Genomic DNA, 13,084 nt, shown 5'->3' on the forward strand with positions numbered 1-13,084 from the left:
ATTTAAAGTATTTGAACATAACAATGTTGTACTGTATGATAGTTTTAAACCAAAAAATATATTATCTTCAAACATTGAACACAAAAGATGATTTTGATGAAAAATTGACTTACTACAGTTTTCCACCTCAAAAGTCAGATTTCATCAAAGAATATATTTATGCAACAGTGTCGTAACTTGACTTACGACAGTTTTCCACCTGATATTATTTCAATTTGAGAAAATATATTTATGCAACACTGTAGCACTTTTTATTTTTGTCATTATTAATTAGAAATATGGTTAATAACTAAACGCTAATGGACAACTTTTATATAATTATGATAATTATTACAACCCGTAGTGCATCGTGATTGAAAATGCTCGTTATTTGAGTTGAATAGAGGTCTAACTTTACACTTAAGTATGGGAAAGGGTCAGACTCTTTGAGCCATAAAACAATGAAGCATAAATCAGGAAATAACACAACATGACTGTATTACTTTTGAACATTTAATCACTCAAGTATTTAATTTTCACAACAAGATTTTGTTCATCCTGTATCTCAAATTTAACAACAATGTTTATTTAAAGCTTTAACAAAGAATAGATACATGATTTAAACATAAATTCAAAAACAGCTCTAATTAACATCATTTTCGCAAAGCTAAGCACACTTTCAATACTGTCCTTCAATTTTGAAATACTTTCATTTTATATGCTTTACTTTAAAACAATCATTCCCATATAACAGACAAAAATTGGCAAATTTCTTGATAATTCCATCTGACTGTCCAATAAAATTTCTTTTAAAAAAATCAGCAAAAATGTTTTTGAAAATATCATAAAAAAATGACAATATTGACCATTGTTTTCAAATAAATGGTTTGTTTCCATAAAGGGGAAGTTCTTATTAATATACACAAGTTCACTTGTCCTGTGAGCTCTACTCAACTGGTTCAAAAACACTTTAGGTCATTGCCAGAAAATATGTTTTAGTCAAAGCAGCATTACCCCCATCAACATCATTGCCATCAACCACATGAGCATCATAACCATTAACATCTCCCCCATCAACATCATTGCCATCAACCACATGAGCATCATAGCCATTAACATCTCCCCCATCAACAGCATTGCCATCAACCACGTGAGAATCAAAACCATTAACAGTTCCCCCATCAGCATCATTTCCATTAACCACATCAGCATTATAACCATTCACATCTTCCCTATCAACATCATTGCCACCAACACCACCAGCATCATAACCATAAACATCTCCCCCATCAGCATAATTTCCACCAACCACATCAGCATTATAACCATTAACATCTCCCCCATCAACATCATTGCCACCAACACCATCAGCATCATAACCATTAACACCTTCCCCGTCAACACCATTGCCATCCACATCCTCAGCATCATAACCATTAACACCTCCCCCATCAACAGCATTGCCATCAACACCATCAGCATCATAACCATTACCACCTCCCCAGTCAACATCATTGCCATCAACCACATCAGCATCATAACCATTATAACCTCCCCTGTCAACTTCATTGCCATCAACCACATCAGCATCATAACCATTATCAACTCCCCCATCAACAGCATTGCCATCAACACCATCAGCATCATAACCATTCTCATCTCCCCCATCAGCATCATTGCCATCAACCCCATAAACAGCATTCCCACCAAACACATCAGCATCATATCCATTAATATTTTTCCCCATCAATAGCATTGCCATCAACCACATCAGCATCATGACCATTACCATCTTCCCCATCAACATCATTTCCATCAACCACATCAGCATCATAACCATTAAGACCTCCCCCCTTTACATCATTGCCATCAACCACATCAGCATTATGACCTCCCCCCTTTACATCATTGCCATCAACCACATCAGCATCATAACCATTAAGACCTTCCCCCCTTTAAATCATTGCCACCAACCACATCAGCATCATAACCATTAAGACCTCCCCCCTTTACATCATTGCCACCAACCACATCAGCATCATAACCATTAAGACTTCCCCCCTTTACATCATTGCCACCAACCACATCAGCATCATAACCATTAAGACCTCCCCCCTTTCCATCAACCACATCAGCATCATAACCATTTGCATCAATCCCATCAACACCATTGCCAACAACCACATCAGCATCATAACCATTAACATCTCCCCCATCAACATCATTGCCATCAGCCCCATCACAGCATCCCAACTAACATTATTCCCATCAACAACATTACTATCCATACCACTCCCTTCAACATCATAACTCTCAACATTACCATCATATCATTGCCCATCAATGCTGTCATTCATGATGTAAACTGGATCATCATCATCATACATGCTTTCACAAACATTTATATTATTTTCACAAGCATCTCTTCAAGTATTCAAATCAAATGTTTGAAGTAATTCTGAAATGTTATTTAAGTCTGTCATTGCCTAATTTTGAAACAAGTAATCTAAAATGTAGCTGTCTGTGTCCTCATCATCTAAACAACCACATTCTTCACTGCTGATGTCTGATACATCTGACACTTCCTGAGCCATGACTCTGTTAATGTTAACGAAGTCCAGAACATCAGGAATATCATCTGTTGACCAGTATGGCCTTTTCAAATTGACCGCTATAAGTTTGTCACCCCTAAATAAAGTTTCATCCATCGTTTCCTCATTCCAGTTTGTTGGTTGAAATGTATAGGATGTTACTAATGCGCACACCAAATTTGCTACACACAGGGTTCGAATTTAGACTCGCATACTCGCAAAATGCGAGCGACATTTGCAAATTGCGAGTGACTTTTATTCAAGCTCGCAAAATTCTGCGAGTGGCTTTTTCTAGACCACAAAATGTTAAAAATAGAGTAGAATAAATATGAACTTAATTCCGCTGCGTAGTCGAGTGTAAACACCCTATAAGTGGCATGTTTACACTACCAGTATAAAAAAGATAGTACGGAGTCACGCTCTAGTAAGTTTTCAAAAATAGAACATATACGGAAAAGGCCGAGTTTTATCTCGAATCTTTCCGAGGCGTGCATAATACAAAGTGAATACAAATGACGTAATCATCGCGCACTATATGTAAACCCCATCAACCTTTGATATATTTCCGCCGAACTGCCAAAGTCAATAGACTTCGTCGATCGATATATTTCATGGTCCAGAACATCCTCGCTAATTTAATTTTACTGTTTCTATCATTTATTAAAATTTATAATGTTGTTGCTTTTAATACTTATAGATTTAATGAAATCTGTACCGTGCTTGTCGAATGGATATTACCCGATGGTGAGGGTAAATATACAAAGTGAACAATGTCAAATTATTGGACAGCTTTGTAATCAAAAAGCGTCTAGCATCTGATGAGTCTTTCCGTACTCCCCAAAAAGAAAAAGCCATAAACAAGTTCTAGTAGTTGAGTTACTCAAGATTGATACGTTTTAATATTCATAATTTGTCTTAGGTGTAAATTTCTACTTAAATTAGACAATATTACAAGGGAATAAAGCAAATAATCAAATTGCAAGTTCATTTTTCATTTTGCAAGTTGCCTCAAAAAGCACTCGCAAAATTTTGCGAGTGCTCCTCAAAGTTAAATTCAAATCCTGTACACATTGTCTCCTTCTGCTACAAAACACTTCGCTTCCTTGATGTCTTAGGTAGCTTTTGCTTGGAGCATGATGTGAAATTTAAAGATTGATTACAAAAAAAACTGACAAGAACTGCATTTGAATCAGCATTATTTGATTCCCAACCATTTTGACAATATTTTGCCTTAAGTCTTTTTTTTCTACAAATATTAGATTTGCAATACCACATTAAAAATGCAAGCTATTTTAACTAGTATGGTATAGAAGTATTAGTAAGACTCATTTATTTATCAAAATGCTACCATAAATATCCAATAAGTTTGATAAGTAAGTTATGGAAAAAGTCAGTTTTATTAGGATAAGACTTAATTCACTTAAGATGCTACTGCAATAACTTATATCGCCTCAGAATATCAAATATTAAAACCCTTACCGTGCGGGGTCCGAATATAATCGGACTTAGTAGTGTGTAACCCGATCCGTGCTAAGTCCGGATATTTTCGGACCGTAATAATTACCATACGAAGCTCACCAAATCCATTTCCACTTCCAATTTTAGAGCAAGTTACCATATCAGTGCATAAAATAACTATGGACTCAAATTCTAAAACAAACATCTTAAAAAAAACTTAATGTTTCATAACACTTTCTGAAAGTTTGAATGCTGTAGAACAAGGATCATATGAATGGTAACCTTTTAAAGTCAATGGGTGATATATTTAACATTCACTCAAAACAACTCAGCAGTGAGCACTGAATTACACTTACAACATTGCAGCATGGTAAGGGTTAAGGTAATCATTTAACTTTTATAAGCACAAGTTACAATTCATAACTAGGATAAGGAATATTTCATAAGTATTTAAAAAACAGAACAAACAAAAACACCTGTAATCTTCAGATGTGGTGCAAATAAATCTTCAAAATTACTTGGATTTCATCATTTTTAACATGTACATGTATATGTTTACTGTTGTTGTTTTCTTTTCTAAGAAAAGTGAAATCACAGCACTATGGCATCATTATTATGACATCATTTTATTGAAATTCACTGAGTTACTACAGTGTTGCATATTTTTTTTAATCGAACTTTGCATAGTTTTCAGTGCAACACTGTATGTAACTCAAGTTACGACAGTGTTGCATACATGAAAATAGTCAATTTAAGATACTACTTTTGGACAAGTTTTCATTTTAAGTACTTAAAAATCAATATTTTTCAAAAATATTTTTATGACAGATGTAAAACTGTTAAAGCATGTGAAAAATGCAAAAACATCATTTTGTGAAAAAAATGGAGTTACGACACTATTGCGTTGAGCCCTCGAAATGTAAATGGTAAAATGTATGCCAACTGTAGTGTTTCTGTTGTCGCTGTAATAATAGAGGCTTAAAAAGTGTCAAGATCAATAGTTGAAGTCCGGAATTATAAACATTCTGGTTTTCCCCAGCTAATTCTCTGGTACAACCGTTTTAATAGACAAATGTACAAAATGTAACTTCAGAAATAACTGAATCATTGGTCTGTTACGTGCATTTCAATAAGATAAGTATAACTTTTTATTTGTACCAGCATTGGAAAAACTAGTAATGTAAATTCAGGGTTACATCTATTCAGGCATTGTTGTTTTTCAATGTATATATACTTGTATTTTAAAGGGACTAGACACCAAATGATACTATTGCAAGAAAAACGAAAATTGTCACAAACTTACATAAAATTGAATCTTACTAACTTATGTATCATATAACTTATGATACATGTATCTTTCGCAGTTTTGGTGTGGTTTTGTTTCAATTCTTTTAATCATGTGAAATGATTATTATCGGCCTTTTACTTGCTTGTATTGACAATTCGAGGTTTGTCTTGTGGAAATAATGTTTTTGCCAATTTTAGGACCATCTGGTGTCTAGCTCCCTTAAGTCCCAAGCTTCATGTAAAAAATTATCTTGATACTCATTATGCATATTTAAGTGAACAGCCTGTCTTTGATGGGCATATTTTCCTGAGTGCAGTTTCAGTAGCCAGTATAGTTGATGCTGTTAGTAGTTTACCACATTAAACATTCCCCACCAAGTTCAACAAACACAGCAGCTATGTTTAACTGCCCAACATTGTTATCTCCCTTATTGTTAAAGCTGACATTTGCAAATTAAATTTGCATAAAATAAATTGCTTTCTTGTTTATTAAATCGGGCATGAGTGTTGCACAGTCGATAAAGACATCAACCATTACAATCAAATTGAGTTTCAAAGCAGAAGATTTACACGATCTGAACAGCATGAAGGTTCAAACTTGCTAGACGTTTTGGCTCAGCGTATCAATGTATGTGTCAAAAAAGTGAAACTAAATCATATTTGGGACATGTTATGAGATAGTAAACACAACTTAGGACATATAATGCCTTTATTATATGGATAGCAGTTGTAGGCAATTTAGGCTTGTACAATGAGCCAAATTCCTGTGGTATGTACCATGCTGCAGTGGTTATTTTGAAAAAAACTCTTGTCAAGCTACTATAGGGAGTATTTGTGACATTACTAAAAAATAAAACAATCCGCCTGAAACCTTTTTAACTTGAAATATGGCACCTGCTTTAATTGATTGATATAATTGAGAAATACAATTATGACTCATGGATTATTCTACTGAAAGGAAAAAGAAAATGATAAAATGAATAACTACTGTTAATTGAAATTCATCAAGTTAACCTGGGGCATTTATGAATGATGGGAAAGACAGTAAAGACAATTTGTGGTCTGAAGTTGACCTTTATTTTTCTGTAGGTAATATTTCCATTTTATTTAAAAGTCAATTCTAGTCAATAAGTTGAGAAAGCAACCTTCAATCATTTTGTGTTTATTACAAAATATAAAATTAATTCAAACATAATGTAATAAAACAATTTTAACACAGTATTCTTCAAAAAGCATGTTTTCTATTTGTTTAAATAATGCAGAATACTTTAAAAGCAATTCTCAATTAAAATAATTCATTCATAAAAGAAGAGTCAACAAAACATTCGGCAATGCGACAAAAACAGTTTTCAATAAGCGCAAAAGTTAGAACAAATTGAACAATTAGATCAAATAGATGGACAATGGTAACTGTTTATGTTCTATATGCTTGCCTATGTCAAGACCGGAGCTTTGTTGGCACAGAATAGAAATTAATGAACGCTTTTGTGTAAGGTTGTTGGATTAAATATCAAATTTGTTTTTATGAATACTGAACTCATATTGTTTTGCAGGCATTCTTCAGGCAACATGCTACTGGTTAACATTTGTGCCATGTTTTAAGCAAAAATACCTCACTTTGACCTTGACCTTTCACCTTCTGATCCCAAAATCTAAAGGGGTCATCAACTAGTCATGACCAACTGGCATATCAAGTATGAAGTTTCTGGTTGCAAGCATTCTTAAGTTATTGAAAGGAAACTGTTTTTTCAACTCAAGGTCACTGCAGCCTTGACCTACTGATCCCAAAATCACTGCGGGTCATCAACTAGTCATGACCAACTGACATATCAAGTAAGTATTTCTGGTTTCAAGCATTCTTAAGTTATTGAAAGGAAACTGTTTTTTCAACTCAAGGTCACTGCAGCCTTGACCTACTGATCCCAAAATCAATGCAGGGTTATCTACTAGTCATGACAAACTGGCATACCAAATATGGCAATTCTTTGTGCAAGTGTTCTAAAGTTATTGAGTGGAAACCATTTTTTCACCTCAAGTTCAAGGTCACCGTGACCAACTGACCATGACCTTTGACCTTCTGATCTCAAAATCAATAGGGGTCATAGGGGTCATCTACTGGTTATGACTAACCTGCATAACAAGTATGAAGTTTTTGGGTCCAAGCGTTGTATAGTTATTTAGCGGAAACGAAGTGAGACATACCAACTGGCAGACTGGTAAAAAATTATTTGTCTCCCTAGCAATTATGTATTAGAAAAATGTAGTTTGATAATGGGAAAATAAATATAAAAGCTAAAACACACTGAAAGACTATGCATTGAAAGATCTGGCTTAACATTTAGTCATTATCAGATCATTTTTTATGTAAATATTAAACTTGTTGCCAAGTTTCATAAAAATATCTCCAAGCTTAGATTATTGTTCACAATGAAACCACTTGGGTGGATATAGTTGGTCTAGAAGAAAGACACTGGACAAGCATATGAGTGGACCCAGGTTCAATTACGGATCTGGATAGCAAATTCATGAAAATCATGGAAAAGTAGGATGCTTCTGAAGGGCAAAGATACCAACAGAATGGCCATCTAAAGTACTACTAGGATTGATGCCTGGTCAAACAGTTGATTAAAAAAAATATCCTGGGGTTAGCTGTACCAGGGGAGGGACTAAAAGATAATCAGCTTCAATCCACTTTTAATTGGAACCAGACCCATGCAAATCTAGGGAAACCTAGTGGGCACCCTGTTAGTACCCCAACAGTCAAGGACCCTTCTAAAGTACAGCCAGACACTGGGATGACCAGCCAAAACAAGGATGTGGGGGCAAAAAGAAGGCAGGTGAGGATTGAGAGGTGGACCAAACAAACACAATGACATAACTTCCATTCCCACCAAATCTCTAGAAATGGCAATACCTTCAATATTCGAGGATAAGAACAAACATTTAGAAGCCTAAGCTTTATAACATGATTTAATAACACTGTCGATGTTAAAAACCATGAAGAAATTAATACATGTAGTTTTAACATTTGCGGCCAAAGAAATTGCCTATCAACCTTCAATATTTACCAAGGTTAATTTGTTCAGGTTAATAGACATGACATCTTGATTTTGTTTTCTGGCTGCTTAAAATATATTAAAATCTGCTATATAAAATCTAAATGACTAAAAAAGGCTTGTTACACCTTCATAATTATTAAGATATTACATAATAAATTATGTTCTATTACTTAATAATATGATAATGGTAAGGCCACTGGTAGCTCAGGTGGCTGCCGAACACCAACAGTTCTTGGGTTTATTCCAAGCCAAGCAGCTTTCCATGCAAGACTGAATCCAAGACATCCAGTATGTTTAAAGAAAAGTCCATGCATAGTCCTATAAGCTTGCACTGTCAACTTGCTGTTTTACAACGCAGCTAAATTAAATATGATACATCACACAAAATCTGCTATGAACTTATGAATATGAGACATGTTTCTGCAAGAAAGACTTTAAGCGTTCTCCAGTTTCCCACGGTGTTTTGGCCCTTTCACTGTCCCTTGTGGTCCCTGGAAAAGCGCAGCTAGTCAGCAACTCGTAGAACTCTGTCTTTATAAAGTCAGGGGGGTTGCGCAAAATACCACTGGGAATTTTCATGGAGAAGCCAAGGAAAACTTTTCTGCACATTGTCTGTAAACAGAACATTAATTTCTATGAGAAGGTAAAACTTGAAAATAGTAAATTTATCATTCCTTTTCTTTTACTCATTTAAAAATAGGTGTTGCAACACAAGATTGATATTATATCTTCCTTATGGCTTGTTATGTTTAAATGTTATGTTATGTACATCATTTTTTGCACAAGTGTTTCAATCCTTTCTGCATCATAATTTGAACGTTTCAATGCATTGGAATAAATTGAAAAAAGCTGAAATTACACAGCTGTAAATCAGTTGCTTACCATATATGAGAACAGACCCAAAATATTTTACCCTTAATAAGATAAGAATTAAATACCTGCAAGTTATTATTTGCACGCAAAGTGTAACACTTTTGTTTAGATATATCGCATAATCCTTTACAATCAAAGAAATCACAGTCTTCATTTTTGGTGCAGTTTGAAAAGTTAAACTGTTGTACTAGGTCCTTCTCAAAGAAGGCACAATCTGTATCTATGAGAGTCACTTCACCGTTCTCTCGTAAACCAAAATTATTTGGCTTAACATCACAGACATGCAGAGTTTGATGTAAATTTTCATCTAGTTCTTTGACTAGGTCAATTAACTTCACAGCAGTCTTTGCTCGTTGATTCCAATCACTGTTCCAGTCTAAAGAGAAAGATTTTTCATAACATTTTAAAGTTTCAGTGAATTCCACAAAATAACCTGGTCCACAAGTTCCGTAAATGTTTGGTATGTACGGCTTATCCTGAAGCATTTTATACATTAAATACTCGTGTTGCTCACTAAGTGACCAAACACTGTCAATAAGAGCTTTAAGGCCCTGGGCTTTGTCTTCATTGTGTCTGTTCTCTTCCAAGAATTTGTTTGCATCCATTCCCCAAGTGAATGAAATAATGTCACTGATATGAGACATATTTTTGAAGAACTTAAAATTGTAACTGTTCCTAACACTTTCTGAGATCATGCGGACATATGCTTGTCTCTTATCTTTGTTATTGTTAGAATAAATATTATCCAATGCAAATGTATCTCTCTTTTCAAGAGTATCTTTCATCTTAAAGACAAGTTGAGATTTTGCACCAACTGAGGTTCCACTTGGCATCGCATTATTGCAATTTTCACAGCCCAAAAGCAAAACTATTTTTCCACCTTGGTAATTTAAACATGAATTGTATTGCAGCTTCTTTTCATTGCATAACATCGGACAAAGTGAACCTGCTACTGTTCCATCATGATACAACTTACACTGAAAAACAAATGGGAAATATCTCTGTTATTTTACAATAATTTACAAAAATAATATGCAGCGTAATGTAATGAGAGTATTACTATTTGTGTATGTCTTAAATAGAGAAGACTTTTGAAAGGAAGAAATGATTTCTTTGAGTACTTTATGCAAACTTTAACGAACAGAATTTTTTTTATAATCACTTTCAATATGAATGTCCGTTATTTGTATCGGCATGTTCAATGTCATTTTAGTTATTTTGTATCAAGTGCACTCATGAGGAAGTTACCACTTACCAAATCTGTAAGTGTAGCCTTTGACTCTTCATCTTTGCAGGTCATTTCAGCAATCATATGCCTCATAAGAAGATAACCACTCACAAACAAGCTGACAGTAACAATAAGACAGCATCTGCATGAGCAAATTCTTCTGCATTTCCTTCTCATCCAGCGGAACATGTTCCCTAGAACAAAAATAGTTTCAAGCCAATAAAATTATTGAACTTCTGGTAGGATATGCAGCTTCTTGATCTCTAGGTGTCGATTTATGTTATTTATTGACAGTGTTAATCCATGAGTGCCTAGATGCATTAAGGATATAATCACTTATACACAATATCAAAGTGTCTGTTTGAATAATACATTACATGGAGAAAAGTGAACAAACCAGCACTTTAGGTGATACTATAATGGGGTCATACTAAGCTAAATCTTGCCCTAGCATAATATGTTTTTTATTATTTTTTTGTGATACGAACGTTTCTGTTAATTGTATTATAATGCACCAGTCAATTGTAACCACGCCCCCCCCTCCTCAGGTCTGGGGAATAGCGGGGACTTTGACTTCTGGTCTAGCTAAGCCCGGGTAAAATCCCTGATCTGTGGGAACAAACTGATGGTAAAATCCCTGCCAAATGCCCCCGCACCCCAGGGACCCTAGGTAAGGCCCATTCCCCACTATATTTGGAGCAAAGACAAAACCACCGCATTCAACCGGCACTGCAGAGCCACCGGAAAGGTAAATACACGGCCCATTTCCCCGGCTAGCCCCGGTATACCCCTGGACCTGGGGGGCCATGCACGGTTACAATTGACTGGTGCATGAAAAGATCATTTAAATGCCATGGAGGAACATGTTCCTGGACTAAACCTTATAATATAATCCTATGAAAAATGAATTAATTTTATTGACCTCAAGGAACAAGTACAAGTGTCATCCTCAATGTAGTACGTGTATTCTAATTGTACCAGTACATGTATAAAACACTTGAACTAGTATTGAACTTTTAAACAATGACATCCACAGGTCGAATACGCTTCTTCTCAAATAAGCACCAATAAAATATAACACACGCTTATTACCTTTCATATGTTCGCATAACAGACTTATTTTTTTGTTTAAAGCGACTGTTTGTTTTTAATGTATCAACCCAACCTTCTGTGTTTGTTTACTTCCTGGTTCACTAAATTACTAAAAGACTGTACCGTATTGCTTGTTGGTCAATAGGAAGCAAATGTTTTCATAGCACTAAACAGTGTCGATTGGACAGCAGACACCATAAATTATAATACCTGGAAGTAGGATTACCAAGTAGATAATACCAAGGAATCTGTACACACGAGTTATACATAATTAGTAATTCTATTGAATAAGTACACATCACGGAAAAAAAAATGTTTCTGCACCACTGTGGAGCAGAGGTAGTTCAGAGGAAACGCCCATTTCGGGGCGATGGTCTGAGCTTACAATACAATACAATACAATACAATACAATAAGTTTTATTCCAAGTCGGCAAGACACAAACATATGCAACATAAGCTCTGATGAGCTTTTTAACCGACCGTTAACAAATGTATATGAGATCAACAAGAGTAAAAATAGCTATAAAAGGAAAAAGTATTAGATATTTCTATATTATATATCATCTAAAAGCACACATATTAAGCACATCTAAAGCTGTGGAAAACGCTGCTGATCCTGACCAGTGGCCTAAAAACTGCTATAAGAACTTATGTAAATAAAACACTGAATTATCAATACCAGCACAAAAGTGCGACTGCAAAGAAAAATGGTTTTAAGAAATCAATTATCCCCCCAAATCAGATTTGAGAAGAACTGATCAGCAACTTTCTCACAGAGGGTAACTACATTAGCTAAACATTCTCAGTAAAATATTAAAACATTTAATGAAATCAGAAATAAGATTATACGACACATGTAAAACAGAATGGATGTTATGATGTCCTAAACAATTTTACATGCATGGAACAAAAGCAGAAATATTGACTGCAAAGATGCAACAACTTTGTCACAAGCAAGCACAACTCAAAAATAATAAGCACAAGTTGACATGCAAACATACAAAGGCAAGCATAACGCATAAACTGAATAAGGCAGAAAGCAAACAAAATATTATTTGGGTATACGCACCTGTGCTGTGATTAAGTTAGAAAAAGAGAAAACAATAATTTAATTTGATGAGGAATTACAGGCAATGCATCTACAGTTTTGACCATTCCAGGAAGCCATAAGAGATTTAAATTGATTAAAGTTTGAACATGTTCTATAGTTTTCTGGTAGTGAGTTCCACAGCACAGGGGCAGCATATCTGAAGGAATTCTTACCAAATTTAGTTGTTTTCACTCTAGGAATTTCCAAAATATTTGTGTATCTGAAATTATATTTAGATTTTCTCTTATGTACTAATTCTGATAAGACAGGAGGTGCTAAGTTATTAAGTATTCTGAAAGTTTCTATTGCCATGGTTTTCATTCTTCTTATATGTAAGCTTGGTAAGTTAACTTTAGCTAGTAGGTTATTGTACGATGATTCATAGTCATTGTAGACAAATCTTAGAGCTCTTTCCTGATTTATTTC

The 13,084-nt window shown here is 34.7% G+C and overlaps 2 protein-coding genes across 2 annotated transcripts; both read right to left on the minus strand.

The window, feature by feature from the left end:
* Positions 1–53: 53 nt before the first annotated feature.
* LOC128242819 (acanthoscurrin-1-like) lies at positions 54–5,092 on the minus strand. The gene is made up of 2 exons (XM_052960165.1): positions 1,871–5,092; positions 54–1,825 (listed from the first exon to the last, which is right to left on the minus strand). Exon 2 carries the CDS (start codon positions 1,817–1,819, stop codon positions 950–952), a length of 870 nt encoding a protein of 289 aa, XP_052816125.1. The 5' UTR covers positions 1,820–1,825; positions 1,871–5,092; the 3' UTR covers positions 54–949.
* A 1,303-nt stretch (positions 5,093–6,395) lies between these two features.
* Positions 6,396–11,673, minus strand: LOC128242822 (divergent protein kinase domain 1C-like). The gene is made up of 4 exons (XM_052960166.1): positions 11,568–11,673; positions 10,503–10,669; positions 9,313–10,224; positions 6,396–8,986 (listed from the first exon to the last, which is right to left on the minus strand). Exons 1-4 carry the CDS (start codon positions 11,572–11,574, stop codon positions 8,774–8,776), a joined length of 1,299 nt encoding a protein of 432 aa, XP_052816126.1. The 5' UTR covers positions 11,575–11,673; the 3' UTR covers positions 6,396–8,773.
* Between the last annotated feature and the right edge of the window lie 1,411 nt (positions 11,674–13,084).

This window comes from Mya arenaria, chromosome 8 (assembly GCF_026914265.1).
Source record: "Mya arenaria isolate MELC-2E11 chromosome 8, ASM2691426v1".
NCBI lineage: Eukaryota > Metazoa > Mollusca > Bivalvia > Myida > Myidae > Mya > Mya arenaria.